Source organism: Astatotilapia calliptera, chromosome 15 (genome assembly GCF_900246225.1).
Source record: "Astatotilapia calliptera chromosome 15, fAstCal1.2, whole genome shotgun sequence".
Lineage (NCBI taxonomy): Eukaryota > Metazoa > Chordata > Actinopteri > Cichliformes > Cichlidae > Astatotilapia > Astatotilapia calliptera.
Window position 1 is genome coordinate 9209836 of NC_039316.1, and position 20500 is coordinate 9230335.

Genomic DNA, 20500 nt, shown 5'->3' on the forward strand with positions numbered 1-20500 from the left:
AAGAGAAGAGAGGGGAAGAAAGCAGGTTCTTTGTGAAGCATCTGCCACATGTATGTTTGCTACCTCTATGAAGGTAGAAGGAGAGACAGCATTTTAAGACCAACGCTTACTGCTGTTTGACTGTACCTGCCTAACAATGTTCAGAAAACACACACACACACACATCCCAACCAACAGGCTCTTTGTCTCTCTCATGTCATTGATGAACACAATAATTAGCATCTGGTTCCGTCTCCCCATTATCATCATCAATCTGACATCATCAATCAAACATTCACAATCAACATTACAGCAGACTAAACCTATTATAAACCACTAAGCGTCCTCCCTCAGGCTAACGCTACATTGCTGTCCTAACTGGTCGTCTTCAAGTCCCTTAAAGTAAACAACAACATGATGAACAAGATAAGCTAGGCTAGGCGAAGCTAAGGTCGTCTCTCAGAAACCGTAGAAATGATTGCCCTTCTTTCATCCGGGAATAACTGACATTTTCAGAGGGCAATAAAAAAAAAAATAACAGAAGAAAATCAATTCTGTACAGACGAAGCTCACAGAAAAACAGGCTGGAGAAAGCGCTAAAGGGAAGATGGGACACACACACACACACACACACACACACACACACACACACACACACACACACACACACACACACACACACACACACACACACACACACACACACACACACACACACACACACACACACACCCCAATGCTAACCCTCAATCTGGTAAACAGAAAGTCTTGGAAAGAGATCTAGAACGTTGCAACTAGATCTGAATTATACATGAGGAAGTGACAAATGGATGTACTTTAATGGTGCCCAGAAGAAGCTCAGGAAAAGAAAAAGAAAAAAAAAAAAGTCATGGCACGGCAGACCAACAAACATGACAGAACGAACGTACAATCTAAAAAACACTGCAAGGAAATCACTTACAGTCATTTAACCATTGCCTCAGCAAAATGAGATAAAGCCCAGTAAGGGTCTACTAACACAATTCAGTCCTCTACATTGCAGCAATGCAGCTGGATAATGACTTCCACAGACTGTCAGTGTTGTGACATACCAGCCACCTGAGGCACTGAAGTATCATTATGAACAAACACCATGAGGGAGCTGAGCTTTCGTGAGTAACACTCTGCAAGGGAGATAGGAGGCCATAGAATGCAAGAGGGAGATAATAAAACGACTTGGACACACCAGAGCCGGTATAATGGCAACAGGGGACAGACAGAGACGGAGAAAAGATGTACCAACAGTAAAACAAAGAGCAGCAGCTGACATGAAAGAACCATTCGTAAGAAATACTGGCAAACAAATGGTGAAAAGAGAGGAAATTTGAAGAGAGAAAAGACCTAAAACTAACATGGGAATGTGCAGCGAAAGAGAAGGAGGGGGCCGTATTAAAGAGAAAGAGACGGAGAGAGAAGATACATAAACACATCAAGTAGGATTTTAATAAGAAAAACAGAAAATATCCCACAGAAGCCCGGGACCCAGAGAAGCACAGTAACCTGAGCAGAGCCAGAGGGTGGATTAAGCTTCAAAGACAGCACAAGGGAAAAGCTTTAACAGCCATTTATACTGGATACACACACACAGGAGGGAAAATAAAACATACTGCACACAGCATTTTGTCCCAAGTTAAACAGAAAAGGCTACAAGGTGACACTGAGGGGGTTGATCTGTCTTCTGTGGCTTCCTGCTACAAGATTTATGGAAAAACTACATGCATTTTAAAATGTGCTGTGTACCTGCATGCATATACACATAGCATTTGGAGCACCTGGGTGGGGGGATCCCAGAGCTCATGATCAACTTAACTGTCATTTTTGTCTTATATGTCTAATACAAGTAGCTTTAAAGTTTATCCATATAAATTAACTCATGTACCTTACACATTCCCACTGACCTGTTGGCTTGCATTTAAAAGTGCACTCTATATGTATTTAGTGTTTGTCTATGCAACCTGATTAAACTTTTAAATAATGATTTTGGTTTATTACAACCTTGTTCATAGTTTTGACAATAGTTTCTCATCTTTATGATAAAGTACTACACCAAATACGATGATTCCGCTGATTTAAATACCTATGTATCAGTAGAACATCGTGTTAGCCAGGCATTGGCTGATGAGATTAGTCTCTGAATTCAAAGTTTGGGTGTTCTTACATCAATTTTGTGGTGACAATGAAGAGCTGAGGTTGTATTTTGTATTTCCTCATTTTTTCCTGGCATGAAAGTGGGAATAAATAACAACAATAACATCGCATTTCTATCCATAAAACTTGAATTATGCATGGTATAGCATGATGCCATCAACTTGCCTAGCAACCACCTAAGAACAGACTAAAAATCACAGACCAAACATGGGCATGTACTTGCTACTGAAATCTAGGAACAATGTAGCAACGTTAGACTTGATGATCAGCTGAAAAAAGCAATTTAATGAACACAACACTGAACACAACTGCAGTAGCATGAGTCAGAGCAGGAAGTCAGTATGTAATGGATGTTTATGATTTACAGACGTAACGGTTAACTTCAAAAAAAGAAATATGAGTATGTCTAACTTGTGGGGCTTTTTCATGTATATAATATTGTTGCCTGCCTGCTAGTATTAACTTGTTTGTAGCGATGCTGCAGTCATCAGCCTCCGCATATCTCCAGAGCTCGAAAAATAAGAACCCATGCTGAAAGAGAGATTAATCCTTTAAGATTTTAACTTGCGCTTGTGCCGGGGGTGTAATAATATACTTCAGTCGCTCCAAGATCAGACACACCAGGGATGATAAGGGCAAAAAAAAAAAATCAAAGTCAGAGCTACAGTGGCATGACAATTTGACTGCCCACAGTGATCAGAGAAGAGCCAGGGATAATTGTGGGAGTAATGTTGAGATCTAAGAAATTAAAGTGCATTTTCCTCTAGCTGAAAAGGGAGAAGGTAAGGGATACAGACGTGGGAAGGGTTATGAACATTAAAGTGATATTTTATTATTTTATACTTTAGTGATCCCTGTAGGGCATTTCTTTTTTGTACTACCCCTGTTCCACAGGAAGGTTAGGCTGAAAGTCAGGAAAGTGCACCATGAGTTGATGCCAGTACTCCCACTCCCCGCTTGCAAATGTACAGAAAAACCCCACAGAAAGGACTCTTATAGCCACATAACAGCCTGTGAGGGCCAGGTACAAGCAGTGGTCAAAGGGTGAGTGCCAATTTGGTATTGTTGTATGCTGAGCAAGAGCACTGTGCCCTGCTGCCCCTGTGAATTAAGGGAAGTGCATGAGGCTGTCAGATGGTGTGACAAGTAGGTGCAAAAGCGACAAATAAGTGAGAGGCAGCGCACAAGTCTGTGCCAGGACTCATTTGATGCAGCGTGAGGTGCTATAAACCTCCACAAAGCAATACTAGAGCTTCAGTGCAGATTACTACACTAATCAATGCGGGCAGAGAAACACAAGGCACACAAACACGCGTGCTCAGATGGATCTCTTAACATGAGCATTTACATCCTAATTACAAAATGTCATTTATTCAGCTGAACTACCAATTAGACCCATTTAACGAAGACATTTAGTTAATGTGAAAAATGTGAGTGTATGTATAGGAGAATGAAAGTAAATTAGTGAGAGATATAGCGAGAGTGTGTGTGTGTGTGTGTCTCTCAATTGATGAGTGGCCAAAATGCTCTCAAACCTTGAAAGAACTGTTTGAGGGTTAAGATTTGGTTTTAGGGTCCGTGTAGGAATTGGGATATGGGGTCCTTGCAGAGGCATAAGTAGAGTGTGTGTATACGTGTATGTGTGTGTTAGGTCAAGCAACACCAGGTGCAGCAGACTCTGATCTCAGGATGTGAAGCTTCTTATCAGCAAGCCAGTGCTGGAAAGTTTATCTCTATCCCTCATATCCTTCTCTTAAACAGATAGCATCTGTCTAAAACACTTCAACTAAAGAGAGGTGAGGAAGTTCTTGTCGTTCACATACCCCTCCCTTCAGCTCCCCTCCTAGTTTCACGAAAATTATGTTTTCCCTCTTTCTTCATTTCATCCCCCTATCTCATAGACATGCAGTCCTATGCGCAGCAATACTAGATAAGAAAAGTCACAGGCCAAAGTGTCTTTTAGTATGCAGGCACGTCTCCCGCTGCTGTTGTACTTCAATGCAAATGTTGCCCTATATTTCCCCTTCTGCGCAGTTCTTCACACTCTTTCCTTTCCCTGATTCGGTTTTTGCTCTGTCTCTCCGCCTAAGCTTGTTTATTGTTTGTCCTCTGTCTTTCATTTTGTCCTTTAGTCAAATTTATCTAGAAGTTCTTACATGTGCATAGAAAACCCTCATAAATTACAAGTGTTATGCACAGTTTTAGAGTAAACAGAGTGAGTCTTGTACTGCAGTGAGACAGACTGTTGCAGAAGAAGAACAAATAAAAGACACACGAAGTGCATGCCAACCATCTGAAATTCGTACTGGGACATCGTGTTAGTATTCACAACTGCACTGTCAACTAGTGTGTACTAAGAAGAAAGTATAAACTGTTGAAGTCACCTTATCAGTTTGGGGTTGACTTCAGTAGGCTTTCATCACGGCTGCTTGCTAGTCATCACTCATAATGCTTTTGGGTGTGCAAATGCTCTTTTAGCATCTGCATAATTGTCTGAGTCTGCCTGAAGAAAAACTTTGTCACATGACCATGTCCCACTGGTTTCTACATAAATGGTGAGGCAGACCAGAAAAACCATCTAGTGTAAGAAATTGAATGCCTGGCAAATAAAAACATTTCATAATACAGTACTTTCAACACAAAAACAACACAAAACATAAACACTGACAGAATTATAGAAAAATGTCTATAATGTTATATTAAAATTAATAATTAAATTATACATGTAATTATGTCCATTTTTATTGCATTATTACTTGTTTTCTATTTTGTTTTTTCCCCCCGGGTGTATCAGCCCTCACTTTTCAGCTGCTGAGGGCTGCACTTTTGCTTTCCTGTAAGCTTTTACCAGGGCTTTTATTCAAATCATCCATTCCTTCACAGAACCATTCATCCATCCGCTTATCCATTTCAGGGTCACAATGAGACCATCTTAACTGTCGTGGATGAGAGGCGGGATACACCCCATCGCAGGGTTAACAAAGAGAGACAAACAACAGCACATTCACATTTAGGTTCACCAATTCACCAAGCAAGCACATCTTTCAACTTTGGGACGAACCTAGAGTAATAATAATAATAATAACTTTATTTATAAAGCGCTTTCAAACAAAGTCAGCCAGAGGGGCCGATGGCGCGATATGGCAGCCTCGCTTCTGTCAGTCTGCCCCAGGGCAGCTGTGGCTACAACTGTAGCTTGCCTCCACCAGTGTATGAATGTGAGAGTGAATGAATAGTGGTATTGTAAAGCGCTTTGGGTGCCTTGAAAAGCGCTATATAAATCCAATCCATTATTATTATTATTATTATAATAAAGTGCTGTTCAACTATTTGACCTAGAGTAGACATAGAGAGCACCACACAAGCACCAAGAGAACATGCAAACTCCACACCGAAAGGTCCTAGCTAGGGTGGATTAGACCCAGAACCTTCTTGTTGTGAGCCAAGAAGTGCCACCATGGGGGATACATAAATATGTATACATAACAAAAAAAGAGGACATAAATGAGAAAAAAAAAACAACCTCAATCTGAACATTATTTTCCCTGCGATTCTCAGGGATGTGTATACTATAGATCTGACCACTTGATACACTAAACACATTTAAACAGATGCTTCCTCTTACTATCTTGGTCTTTCCAGTCACAATGGGAAATGGAGACAAAAAAACAACAACAACAAATCGGAGCTTGGGAGAAAACAATTTAGCCTTTTTTTTAATGCTCTACCTTTATATACTCTGTACACATGTAGTACTTTGTAAAAGATAAAACGATAAAAATATGAGGAAAGATCAAAGGCAAGAACAAGAAAAGTGAGAGGAGTCAGGGAAGGTTATCAAGCAACTGAAAAAAACTGAAGTAAAAGAGAGAAAAGCAAATACAAAACGATCAAAAAAAATCATGTTAGAAAAGAAAACTGGTGATAGAGGAAATATAAACCATGTATAAAATAGGTACACAAGTAAACAGATGAGAGGTACTAATAGGGGAAGCGAGAAATGGAATAAGACGCCACATAAAGAAAAGTGCACAGGGAGTTGGGGTGGCTTTGTGGCCTTCCATAATGGCCCGCAGCCAGTGCAATGATATAACGGGGCCATTAAATAGGGGATACAGGTCATTAGTTTGGCTGGCTACAGTGATAGGGGGAAGAGAGCCTGACAGCACACAAATAGCATCCACGCAAGATGGAGGAAGAGCAGAGATCAATCAGAGAGATGAGAGTGAGGAGGACAACAAAGACAGAGGGGTGCAGGGGGCAATGCAGACAGAGACGAAAAGGGGAGTGGCAACTGAGGTCTAAAGGGCAGAGTACCCTTTGAAAAGCCTGCAGGATATGGGCAAGCTATGGGTGTGTGTGTGTGTGCGCGCGTGTGTGTGAGACTTAACATACTGTATATAAATTCATGTGATATAAAACTCTTTGACCTTAACCACTGCACCAGCAGTGGCACTGCATACATCACTATGGCCATTCCTTCATCCCACATTTCTCTGCGACCTTCAGCTGAACTTCTTTCAAGTCCCCTACTTTCCTTCACCCCTTTTCCTTACGATTTATACTGTATGTCTTTAAGCGGCAAAGCTCATTTAGACCCATACAAGCTCCGTATGTACATATACACAGAAACAATAGGATGTGTCTGCTCGTCACAGGTATTATTAAACCAACACTTGCCATCCTCGGTGCGCAAAAGGTTTAAATTTAGCCCTTGGGTGTAAAAATACCAATTATGATTCAGTGAAAGGTGCTAATCTAACAAATTCCAAATATCTCATCTTATTTTAAGTACAGCTATAACACCATTAAGGTAACAGGGAGCAGTCATTATCACCCACCATTTATTTCATAAAGCAGTCATTCTCTTTCTGTCAGGTGCAGATTATGTATATTGGCAGAGTTGGCAGAAGTGCTTATTATGATATGTTATGCCTACCACAGTACACTTTTATGGTGTTTCCCTGCATCATTGCTAACCATGACCCCTCTGGTAAAGCTAATGTGAGATTTACATTTTTTATTTTTTAAACATACACTTTTTTTTTATTGTTTAAACCTCAAATCAAGAGTCTAAGAACTTAGACTCTTTGATGGTTCATTATTTAGACTACCATCACTATAGACTACCCTGACCCGGGTGCCTGAGAACCATCACAAACAATTCAAGATCTGAAAACTTTAATATGAAAAACTCAATATTTCACATATTTACAAATCCTGTAATAATTACTGCAACACTGATTATGCCTGGCAAATTAAAAGTATTAGCACTGAACATGATGATAACTTAATCACAAATTACAGTATGTGTGCACTAAATTCAGTAGCACCAATTGCTAATAGCTCATAAAAGGTTTTAAATTGTCTCACAGAAACTTGTTGTGGTTTTGTGGACAGCATCTGTAAAATATAAGTGCACTCCTCTACCTTGCCTGTGCCCCATCCTCCACCCTATCTTTATTCCTTCACTGTCCTGATTTATGGTCCAATCCCTTTGTGCACTCATTCTCCTCTCCTTCACACCTCCTTCTCATGGCAACCACAAGGCGGAAACACACACTCGCCATATTAGAAAGCAAGCTATGTGCTTACTCTAAAAGCATACAGTTGAACTGTGGTGTGTGTTTGACCATGAATGGGTAAAGAAAGAGGAAAGGGAGGTGGTAAATGCAGGGTCGTGTTTACAAAAACCCTAAAATCTTCGCACAACTGATCATCTTTCTGTTCATCTCCTGTGCAGTCATAGCATACTCGCTTAGTTTGCCGTTTATAACTTGATTTCACTAATCAGTTATTAACATATTACGAGAGAACAGTAAGTGTGGGCTTTTTGATTCAAAGACAACTTTCTCTTGGTAACAAATGAATACCGAGGAGCTGAACTGAGTGGGAAATCTCTGTAACCTGCAGAGGAGGCCATTTCAACCTGGCCCAGAAAATTCTGCGGTACAGTCCTTTTACACACCACTGGTTTTTGCTGCAGTGTCCTGTATTATGCACCCATCCCTCTATCCTTCCATTTTTCTTACTCTCCACCCCTCCAGCTCTCCCCCACCACCACCACACACTTAAACTGCAACTGAGCTGATTCTTATCCATTGTCTCTCAAGCCAATACTTTGAGCTAAAAGGGGATAAGTCAGGCTTGCATGTGAGGGGAGATAAGACCATGGACCACATGCACACAGCGAATAAAGACAAAATCATAATCACATATTTATCAACTCAATCACAGTAACATCACATGAACAGGAGCTAGTAATCTTTTACTTAAATGATACAAAGATTGACTTAGTTTTTGCTTGGGTATTTCCCAAAGTAAATCCATAGATGTGTCTCTAAAATAATAAATATTTATAGTTCATACTCTGCAGGCTAAGACAGTGAACCTTTTGAGGAGTGCGTGTTAGCCCACACGTGTTTCCCCTCCAACCTCTGCACACAAAAACATCTCACTTCCCAGCAAAGACCTGCACAACAGGCTTCTACAATTAGATCACTTGCAATTATCCATTCAGCACAGATATTATATGCGGAGATGCTCAGGATAAAGGGTGCAGACAGGATGGGGAACAGCTGTGAGGAGATGATGAAGGGAAAAGGTGAAAATGGTGTTGATTAAAAAAAAGAAGAAGAGTTTAAAGTGATTTGGTTAATGTCAAGGTATCATTGCACGAGTGGGAAAAGAAAGAGACCAAAGTGAAGATTGGAATGTGCAGTCTACCGTCTATCTGTGTTTAAAATAAAAACCTATAATTCTGCACAAAAAACGAAACAATTCATTGCCTTGTTTAACAAAAAAAAAAAAAAAAGTCTCTGGTTGCATTCACAGAAAAGTTATAAGTGAGTACAACTGAGTGAGCATTTTACCGTCTCTGTCAGTGACAAGGCAGCAGTTACAGTAGCATTGTGCAAAGCCGTAAACACACCGCTGGCCCACAGGAAATCGATATGGCGCCTTGGAGCATGGTATTATACTGCTATGATTCTCTCCCCTTTTAGTTTGCAATGCATTCCCCACTAGATACCCTATTGTGTCATCCTGCCTACCCTTTCTCAGGATAACCTAGATTACCTGACAGTCCCACAGATGATCACATTCCATTTTTGTTACTGCTAACAGAAGCTACAGTCTAACCACTGGATTTCTCCTCACATAAAAACTTTATTGGATAAAGAAACTTTTTATTACTGGCCTGGGTTTTCACCACCGGGAGGGTTGGAAAATTTGTGTTTAATATTAGTGGAGGAGATTCAGTTTAATCATCCAACAGGCACATTTACACATACACAGAGCTGTCTTACAGACACACAAATCAAAGTAAGAGAGACAAAATCAGAAATTCAAAAAGAATGGGATGTGGTGTGTGAAACGGCTCGTGTGGATACAACACTCACGTTCCTCTTCTTTGGGGTCCAGCTGTGTGACACTGATGGAGAGGCGGTCCACGCGCTCCTGCAGGGAGTTGACCCGGAAAGAAAAGGAGTGTGCTTCATTGAAGAGCTCTCCAAACAGGTCCTCTGCATATTTACCTAGGCACACACAGAATTGAAAAACAGAGATGAAAATAAGTACTGAAATGGACTGAGTAGCTTGATTAAATATATTTATTTTAAAGATATTAAGAGCCGAAAGGTATTCAACTGGTGGCTGTGGAGGTAATTTTTATGTAAAGCGAACTTCCTGTTGCACTTAAGAAACCAGATGAGATGATTTAAACTTTGTGACACGGCTGCTGGAAACAACCATTAGAATATCAGCAACAATACTCAGATAGGCTGTGGTGTTTAAATGACACTCAGTTTCTTGGAGTGTGTCTTCTGCATACCGTGGCTATAATGAGTGGGTATTTGAGGTACTGTTTCTTTCCCTTTGGCTTAAAACAGTCACTGTCCTCTGACAGTCAGATAACAGACGCTCATTGGCTAATTTCTCTTTTTTGGACCATTCTCCGTAAACCCTAGAGATGTTTGTGTGGGAAAATTGCAGTTTCTGAAACGCTCGCACCAGCCCATCTGGCACCAAAAGCAACACCACCTTTCACTTAAATCATCTTTCTTCCCCATTCTCTATTTTCCACTGAAGGCAATGGATTGTTTTGCAATTTTAAAGAAAAATGTGCAAATCTTCTCCAAAATTCAGTGGATTCCCTCTTTGTCTCTGTTCAACTGCTTTACCAGTTTTCATGGAATTTGGCACCATAGCTTTTGCATAGTTTTTCTGACAGACAGACAGACAGACGTCTTTCCTTTGCCTGAGCTGTGCAGTTAATGATAGTAGGGGAAACACTGGCTCACTGGTGAGGTGGAAAGCCATTAGGGACATAAAGGTGCTGCCTGACTGCTTTGAAAGAGACGTAAGCATTGATGTGTGATAACAAAATTTAATTAAAAAAAAAAAAAAAAGAAAGAAAGAAAAAATGGTGTAGATTAAGCCAGAATGATAAAACTATTACTTTCTGCCAACATTTTCTTTATGCTAATACATTTCAGCCAGGTTCACTTATACATCAGCGTACATCCCAGTTTCTGCCCTACTAAATGTAGGCAGTGATTTTACATTATCACCCACCATTTATTTCATGCACTGAATTAATTTTTTAGCTTCTATAAAATGAAGTGGATTCATGCCATGGCCTGTGAGTCATAAACATATGCTGCAATATGCAAAATGTTTTCTCAAATTTCCCAGCACGAATGAATTCATCACAAACTATGGCGACCAAAATATACTGTGAATGAGATGATTTACACTCAGGCATGTTGGTAGATTTTTAGAGCACATACTACTTAAACTAGAATTGTGTACAGTGCAAATATCTCAGTCTTTAACTATGGAACAACCTCACTGCCAATATAAACAAATTTCATAAAAGTTATTATACTTAAAGGAAGCAAGTCTGTGTATGTATAGTGTGCCGTGTCTGTTTAAATTATGAAAGAACACATGTGTCTGTACACGAGTGTCCTCAGGTTACTGACTGAGGCTGCTGAGCTGGCGGATGACGTTGGCCAAGGAGATGTTAGTCACACATTCCAGCTCGTTCTTGATGTTTCTTGGCAGCACCGTGTGGCACAGGTGCCTGGGCTCGATGGTGCGCTTCACCAGCGGCATCCTTCTGCTGAGAAACTGCTACCTGATAGAGGAAGGGGGGGCAGAAAAAAGAAAGAATACAAAACTTCAGTGAATCAATTCTTGTCATAAATCTACTTTTGCTATTTATTACACCTTCAAATATAAGAGGTACAGAAAACGCAGTCTTCACTCACACCCCGACTGAGAGAACGAGAGAGATGGGCTGCAGGGTGAATATGAAAAAAGACACGTATAGAAATGGAAATAACTGTGGAAAAGGGTCTCAAGTTATAGAAAATGCAGAAAAATAGGACACAAGTAATGTTTTGACATTGCCAATAGCCATGTTGCCTCATCTGTTTCACTGACGTCCCGCTGTCTTGTTCTTTTCATCATGCATAGCCTGCATAACACACCTCAGCACTTTGTCTGCCCACTCAACCATGCTAATGGCATTAAGGCTGCACTGAGAGCTGCTAAGGCTCACATCTCCTCCTGTCAAACTAACACAAAAAAGAAGGACAGCTGGGTAAAACCACAGAACACAGCGATGATACACACCCACGACTACTCACTGTTGTGTCACCTAAAACACCCTTTCACCCCCAAAACTATACGAGAGGTGTTAAGCAGTACAAAGGTATAAAGTGTAACACGTGGAGTATGCTTAAAGTTCACTCCGTTTATCTTGGTTTGTTTTTGACTCATAACCTGCCGGTGACCAGGTTTTCTCCCACAAACAGCCCCTCCCCTCCTGCTGCACCCAAACCAGGTCATTTCATTTCCCTATTAATACATTCACTATTAAAGCGCATGAGTGCTGTCATTCACTGAAGTTTATATCTTTACAAACACAGACAGGTGTTTGACTTTGTTTTTTATTCTTTATATTTAATAGAAACACTGCTGGGTAAAAGTCTTGATACACCCTACGTTTCTTTATATTTTTGCTAGGAAAATTTGAAAAATTTGGAGCAACGATTTTCTCAAAAACACTGGGAAATACTGTACACTGCATGCGGCAAAAACAGAATTTGAAGAATTCTAACAAGATTGAATATTTTTTATGACCGCCTTTAGTCTTCAGCACAGCCTGAACTCTCTTAGGCAAGCTTTGTTGTCATTTTCAAGAATAGCTCTCCAGGTTTCTTGAAGGACATTCAAAACGCTTCTTTGGATTTTTGGCTGCTTTTTGTTTCGTTCTCTTTCAAGATGATCCCACACTGGTTAAGTAATGCTAAGGTCCAGGTTTTGGAGAAGCCAATCAATGACTGATCGTATTCCATGTAATAAAAAAAGAGACCAGTAGCTAAACATAGCCATTCGCTAGCATGATACAAATTGTCATATATAGGAGTTATGAAAATAAGGAGGAAACAAGGACCAGCAATAGCAAGTAAAGAGGGCTTAATGCATGTCTCCCTTAGTGACCAATATGTGCAATTTCTTAAAGATCAAGTACTCAGATGAACCAGCGGACCAACTGACAGGTATGGTAAATGGCCTGTATTTGTATAGCGCTTTACTAGTCCCCAAGGACCCAAAAGCGCTTTACACATCCAGTCATCCACCCATTCACACACACATTCACACACTGGTGATGGCAAGCTACATTGTAGCCACAGCCACCCTGGGGCGCACTGACAGAGGCGAGGCTGCCGGACACTGGCGCCACCGGGCCCTCTGACCAGGTATGGACAGTGATTGACATGTGATGTTTCCAGTGCCCCAATATATTATTAGAAATGCTTCCATCATTGAGGAATAATCACAACTCTTCACTGTAACCATAGAAATGTAAGACCAGAATGTATCCTGGCTAAGGATGGTAAGATGAGAGCGAGAAGGTCCAGAAAAGACTGTGCTGAGGTGAGTCATCTAGGATTCATCTTAAATGGGAGCATCAGTGTCCATAAAAGGAAAAACCAACAACATGTGCCTCTTTTATGTGTTGCTGAAATGGTTTGAAAGAAGAGTGGAAGTGATGTTAAAATGACACAAACCCAAACATGGTGCCAATCTCTGCCCACCACTAAAATAACAAGAGATCTTCTCCACTTCAGAGATCCTTTGAGTGTACACACACTCACCATCCGCCCCTCACTGGGAACAACTCTTGACAGAATGGACACTTGTCAGAATCCAGATGTCTTCAGAATATCAAATCTACCTGCCAGCTGTTACCATGTTGACCTTTAACAAGCAGGCAGAGCAGTACTACCCAAAGTAGCATGTAGGAAGATCATCTTGAAATGCACATTTCCAAGGGAAACGCATGCCATAAACTATATTCTCATTTGCAAAATATTTGCCACTTGAACATTTTGAATGTACATTCAACTCTGTTTAGCTTCTACTGGTTGTCAGACAACTGGCTCAAACCTAACCCAAATAATTCAACACCTAGTCTGAGGCTTTTTACTTTACTAAAGATTAAACAAATGAGCCATAAAATATAAATGAATTAATTCATTGCTAAGAGGCTCAGAAGTGTTGATAGGTAGGGCTAGGCAGATCATGCCTTTCTCCCGGCTTCTGGTCTTTGTGTTATGTAAAGCTGCCCAGCTGCTGCTGGCAGCTTTGTAAAGACTATGAGTCCACTTTTCAAAATGTCAAACTCTTCATGTCCAAAACAGTAATATTTGTCATCTTAATTTATAGTCTCTTCTGAAAATTAAGCTGCATCTCCCTAAACGTTCCTTGTCAGAACTCTTTAGTATGAGTGCTGTGCTCCTTAAAAAAAAATAACTCCATCTCTTATGCAGTTTTCACATCAGAAATCAATAACACATTTATTTATCTATCTATCTTTAATTAGTTTATGTGCAAAGTAAGTCACTTTAGATTGTATATACTCAGCATATCAGAGAGGTTCAGTGAGAAAATGGGCAGACACGCTCACACACACACACACACACACACACACACACACACACACACACACACACACACACACTTTGTAACATGTGGGTTTATTTCAAAAGGGAAGTTAGTAAAAAAGAGTTTAAAAAAAGATACGTTTTTTTAGTTATTAAAATGACCTGTGAAATTATAAAAAAAATTCTGAGTTAAGTTAAATGAATCTGGGAGAAAAAAAACAAATTCAATGAATTTAAAATACATACATACCTGGATAAAAAAAAAAACAAAAAAACAATAGGACACCAACAGTCTTCAATTGGCCTTCCCAGAGCACAAAACTCAACATTACTAAAGTGTCGGATCTCCTTGAACAGCCAAAGAAGAGATTTGAACGTCTTTCAAGAAGCCTGGCGAACTATTCCTGACGACATCTTAAAATAAATGACAAGAAAGCTTGCCTAAGAGAGTTCAGGCTGAAGAAGTTGAAGAATAGAGATGGTCATATCAAATATTGACTTTCAAGCTTGGTAGAATAGTACAAATTCTGCTTTTGCCTTATATATTTTATTCCCTTGTAGTAATTTTCCTGGCACTAAAAGAATAAAGAATAAACGAGGGGCTGCTCAAAACTAAAACAACTGTTAATTTACATTAAATAAATCAGAAAAGGCCAAGAGCCTATATGATTTTTTTTTTTTTTTTAAACAGTGAATGTGTTGTCCTTTTAACAACCTTCCTTCTAACCAATCACAAGAGTTAGTTTTTTTAAGCTGACAGAGAACAGGTTTGTTTAAAGGGGGGATTAAAAGCAAACAGTGACAGAATATTAAGTTTCCAGACAGCAGCGAAATAACAATGAGAAACAGGAGAAACAAACAATTTTTGGCAGAGGCGGGAGGCGTGCACAATCTCAATATTAGTACTTTTATTTTCATCTGCCTTTTTAAACAAGTACGGCAAGGATGACAGACTTGATTTTGATTGTATCGAAAACAAAGCAGCAGTAGATAAAACAACACAAAAAAAAGCACAAAAAAAATAGATGGTAAGGGATAATACTGATCCTTCTTGGTGTGGGCATTTCAAATAGTAGCCACTAACAGTTTTCTTTGCTCTCAAAAACAAATTTATGAACGATTTAAAAATACTCTGCTCAACGATTTGGTCAAACTGAAGCGGTTATGAATTTCAGTGTTTCAAAGTCACCAATAAAAATCAAAGTCAATGAAGAGATTCACTTCTCTTATCTAGCTTTAATCTTGTTTTCCAATAAACACGGACAGAAGGAGTGTTGATCTAGTACAGGCAGGCAAGGTTACTGCATTAACTTAAAATAAGTTGGCACATCATTAGTAAGTAAACACAGTTAACTTCACATTGCCTTGCTTTTCAGTCAGTGTCTTGCCGCACTGCATGAGCTTGGATTGTGATGAATGACTGCAGCATACAGTACATACTGCCTGCTGACAGGATATGAAATAATTTAGGACTGCCGTCCATGATGGAGGAAGATATTCTCTACCCACACATGATTACTCACAAACTGCTAGCACACACTTTCATTCTGCGTTTTTACACTTACGTTTCCATATTATATGGTGGCATGATGATGTAAGTATATGACAGCATTGCTCCTGTTAGAATTTCTTCAGTCATATATACAATCTTGGTTGTGATCAAGAGATAAATTGGGAAAATATAAGAGAAGAAAAACAAAGAAGGGCTGACGGGACAACTGCAGGGCACTAAGCTCAAACATATTCACATTTAGAAAACTAACATAACTATAAATATTGTCCTGAATGAGATAAGGGGTTTGATAACAGGTCGGTCACGCTAGAGTAAAAATTAGATGGCATCCTCCTTGTGACTAGGAAAAGTTGGTGGTTGTTTTGACATTGCATTGAAATGGTTCAATTTCTACAAAAAGTGCTGTAGTAACGGCATTACTATTTGCACGGGAACATCTAAATTTCTGTTTCAGAGCTATGAGGTTGTGGATAGACACTGAATATAAGTAGTTAATGTCCATTTCTGTGAATGTTGATGGCTATTTAATCACACTTAATGGCAAGATTATCACAAACAGGCTGCATGTAATTGCTAACTTGACCTCATTCAATCACAAACTGATAGCAGACTGACTTCATACTATTGCGGGTTCATTACAGTCTTGATTCACCAAACTCACTTTAAAGATAGCAACTGACTGCAAGTGGTCGCAGACCTGGTACCCAGTTTCAAAGGCAATGAGATCACAATTTCATTAAAGACGGTCACAGTAATTATGGTCATGCTGTGGCCTCCAAGCAGTTTTTCCAAGTGTGCCACAAAACTAACATTCAGATTAAATAAAGAACTCAAACATGGTGATTATACTCTGGAGTATAGAGACACTATAGACAGAAAATTATTCTTGTTATAGTTCTTCAAAGTCTGACTGAAGTTTGCCTGCAGGGCGCATGCATAGTTAGTGTAATGTAATGTAAAATCTCAGCATATGAATCAACCTGGATGCTTGCTCAGAGACTTGCACTGGGTGAAATTTACGTCACCCAGGCCCAAGCAGAGCCCATAAAAACAGCTGCGTTAACGACAAACCACCGAATAGGAGATTTATTGAAACCCCCCCCCCCCCCCCAAAAAAAACCAATACAAAACAAAGCAAAAAAGTGCTCAACACCCTGTTAAATAATGAATGCTCATCTTGAATGGTTAATCTTATGAAAAGGATTGAAGCATTTTCAAATCTGAGAGTCAACGGTGTGCATTTTGTGGGATAAAATGCTATAGGCATACGGATACAGTATATTTTGTTGTCATTCAAGCCCTGAGGAGATGATTGTCCTAAAACTGAAAGGCAAAATTGTAGGTTCAGCAGAAGAGATAATTTCTATGGAGAAAGTACAGTTCACATGACAGAAAAATTATTGTGTGTGCATTTTTCTGTTTCAGATTTGGTCTTTGTAATGTGTGGCATAAGCACAATGAGTTGCAAAATCTAAAATCTTGTAATTATCTTAGACTTTGATTCACTTTTACGTCTAAGTATCAAAGTATCGAAATAGTTTTCACACAAGTATTCTTAGATTTTTGACAATGCTGCACAATAGCTGTTCAATGAAAGAAACGTATGTAGATGACAAAACTGACAGCTCATATTAAGGAAATATTACACTGCTCCATTTTCTCTTTTATCTTGATTCAATCAGGAAGACACTGGATAGGTGTTTGAGAGAGTGCCACGGTCTCTCTATACTTTTTCTCTATTGGGATGATTACTACACATATACGCACACAACAAATTAACATTCATGTGATTTTACTTCCCCCCCCCCATCCCATCTACGGACTAGTCAATCCCTGTCAGCACACCCTTTGGCACTCTGCTACTACTTTTATGGCTCATTCATCTTGATGGGAGGGCGCGGGGGGTGCTTCCCGCTGTCACCTATCACCATAGCAACAGCTGCAGTGGGATGTCATCGGTCACTTTATAATATCGCACGTTAGGCGGGGGGCAGGAAAAGGGAAGAGGAAGTGAATGGGTCAAGATCACAGTGACACTTCGCAACAACGATAGCACTTGATGAATAAATGCAATATGAGTGGGAGAACAAGCCAGAGATCAGGGATTGCTCATCCATTGTGTACAGGCACAAAGTGGGGTGAGGGACGGCACATGCCAGGAGAGAGCTAGGGGCCTCCTCTGGTGCAGCTCGTTGCACCCGAACAATGAGTCCAACTGAAGGCTCTAATGAATCCTAATGGAGTATTTACTCACTCACACTGCAGCACAATATAGCTCCCGACCCCTCAATGTGGAGCTAGTCAAAGACCTTTTATGTGGAGGGTTTTCAGAACTGCCAGACTACACCATCAGATACACTATGAGATAAGAGTGGATAAAAATGTAAGAGAAAACAAGATGATTTTTGTGTGTTGGTAAATTATACAAGGAATTTTAAATGAATACAAAGAAACCTCAGATAAGACAGAATTTGCATTTCTTTACAAAAAAAACAATAAAAATCCAGCGTTGATCCAATTTGCTGAGTCTTAGTTTGCCATTAGTAGCTGCATCAGAGTAGTTTGGGGAAAAAATAAATATATATATTTAAAAAAAAGAAATATTTTTAAAAAATAAATAAATAAAAATCACAAGATGACTAAAGTAAGCTGCGATAAGGAAGCCAGCCAGTGGTAAGGAAAGCAAATTGCCTGGGTCTCAAGAGAGATCTCATCATTAAGTGATGTAAAATTCATGGTCTGAACTCTGATTTTTCTGCTGGATCACCATGAAACAGAATCCAACACAAGGCACACATAGAGAGTCTGCATGCGCTCATGCACTGATTCTAAATGTAACTTTTTTGAAATTTCCAAACAATATGCAATTTCCTATTTCATCCACAAGCGTACTGACCTAAGTACGAAGAAAAGAGAAATATTCAGATCCTCTTTGTTAAAAAGATTTTTTAACAGTTGATTTCTAGGATTAACAGTTTGACTGAGCTAGTATGAACTTTGGTTGATGTTTTTTGGGGGGTGGGGGTGGATAAACAAAATGTTCATTCTACTTTCGTTCAACTTAACACTTCCCTATGACGTGGTGATCAGTATCCTTGGAACTGTAGCTTGCAGTAACAGCATGGTATTGAGTAAAATCCAAGCTATAATTAAAATCTACGCACCGGATGAAACCTCTGCATTCCTAGTATGCTAATAAAAAACATCTTTCATCTGTACATTACACATAACACTTTTCTATTTCTGAAGCAACATAATTCAGTACTTCTTCAGACCATCCTATTTGTGTGCTATCACATTAAATGCACAGAAAAGAAACTGCAATTGAGTTAGTATCTACATGCTGACATCCAGTCACCTGTGGAGGTCAACAATTTAGCTAATGAATCTGGCGTTCTAAATCCAGCATAATAGTTATACCACTGGCACCATCTATAGGTGTACGCCTATAGATGGTGCCATCTATTAGGAAACAAAACAAAACTCTCATACTGACAAACTGAACCAATCTGTTAGACTCTGTTTTGAAGATTTCCTGTGTACTGATGTTTCCAGGGAGGATCTTTGCCAGTTAAGGCACTACTTTGCACAGGAAGTATAATGAGGGATTTCTCGTGCTCACTGCACAGATCTACGATTTCTGTGTCAGTGACATCTTACTTTCTTTTTGCATTGATCCTGCTGCAAATTAAAAATGACAAATTAGCAAGACAGAGTGTGCTGCTAAGCAACAGCCATAGTGACATGAGCATTCGAATGAATGGTCATGACCAGGTGTGTTTAAAACTAGCTACAAGTTTGGTTGGTGCAGCTCATAAAGTCTGTAGACAAGTCTTAATAGATAGACCAGTCACTGCAACCAGCCCTTGGGATTTAAAAATGCAGCTTCAGAGCATTTTGATTCTTACAGCTTAAAAATTAATGCATTTTCTGTGTCAAATTAGCCTGAACATTTTGTCCTTTGTTCAGTGACTCTGGGAACTACAGCTGTATTCTTAGAGTTCTCTATGAACTAAGAACAGCTGCAAACATAAAACACGGGCATATAATCAGTGAAGCTGGCACAGCCTCAGCAAGCCAATGGCACTGGGTTAGGAGTTCAAACTGGCAACGCTTAATAACAGCTGGTTTAAGTCAGTAATGCAGATTTGCAGTGCAAGAAAGCTACTGCAGTTCATTTTCCAAAGAAAACATAGGCAAATAAAATAACTGGGCAAAGCTGAGCTCAAGCTCTATCAACAGGTCTGTTTCTTCCTTTAGCCTATTTAAAAAAACAAAAAACATTTTTAACAGCTGCAGAGGTTAACAGGAGCAGTACTATATCTGGCTCATCATCCAGCTATTAATTTTTTAAATGCCATTTGTTGTGACTGAAATTCTCTTTGCAACACATTTTAAAGCAGCTGAAATGTTGTTACATTTTTAACATAAAGAATAAAATTCTGAATTCACTTTGTTCTTTAGGCAGTAAAGTAAATCAGAGGGTACAGAGATGGAACAAAAAGACAGATTTTTTTCAAATCAGTGATAAAATACTGAAGGAAAGAGGGCCTAATGTTAAAATCAATACCACTGAGGATTTATTAGGTGACCTATCTAAGCTGGACACCTCCCCTTTAGCCAGAGTGTCCAGGGTTTAATATGCTTCAAAGAAAGTGCTTATCAGATTATAGAGAATCAAATCTTGGGGTTAAGAGCCTGCTTCAGACAACTTTTGTGACATTCTGAAACAGAAAAACCAGCGAGTCTGATGCAAGATGCCTACAGACTTATAAAAAGAGTGCCTGTTCAAGCAACCCCCTATTAAAGCTTTGCTGCAGTTGGTGGGAACAGACTGTCAAGCCTGACAGATGAGGTGAGTAGC

The 20500-nt window shown here is 39.5% G+C and overlaps 1 protein-coding gene across 5 annotated transcripts in view; it reads right to left on the reverse strand.

The window, feature by feature from the left end:
- wasf1 (WASP family member 1) overlaps positions 1-20500 on the reverse strand; it is a 63276-nt gene that overhangs the window by 21401 nt on the left and 21375 nt on the right. For all 5 annotated transcript variants that reach the window (XM_026194014.1, XM_026194011.1, XM_026194016.1 and 2 more), the window contains 2 exons: positions 11151-11305; positions 9567-9701 (listed from right to left, as the gene is read on the reverse strand). In XM_026194014.1, coding sequence (XP_026049799.1) covers positions 9567-9701; positions 11151-11283 — 268 coding nt within the window. In that variant the 5' untranslated portion in view covers positions 11284-11305. The remainder of the gene's footprint in view (positions 1-9566; positions 9702-11150; positions 11306-20500) is intronic.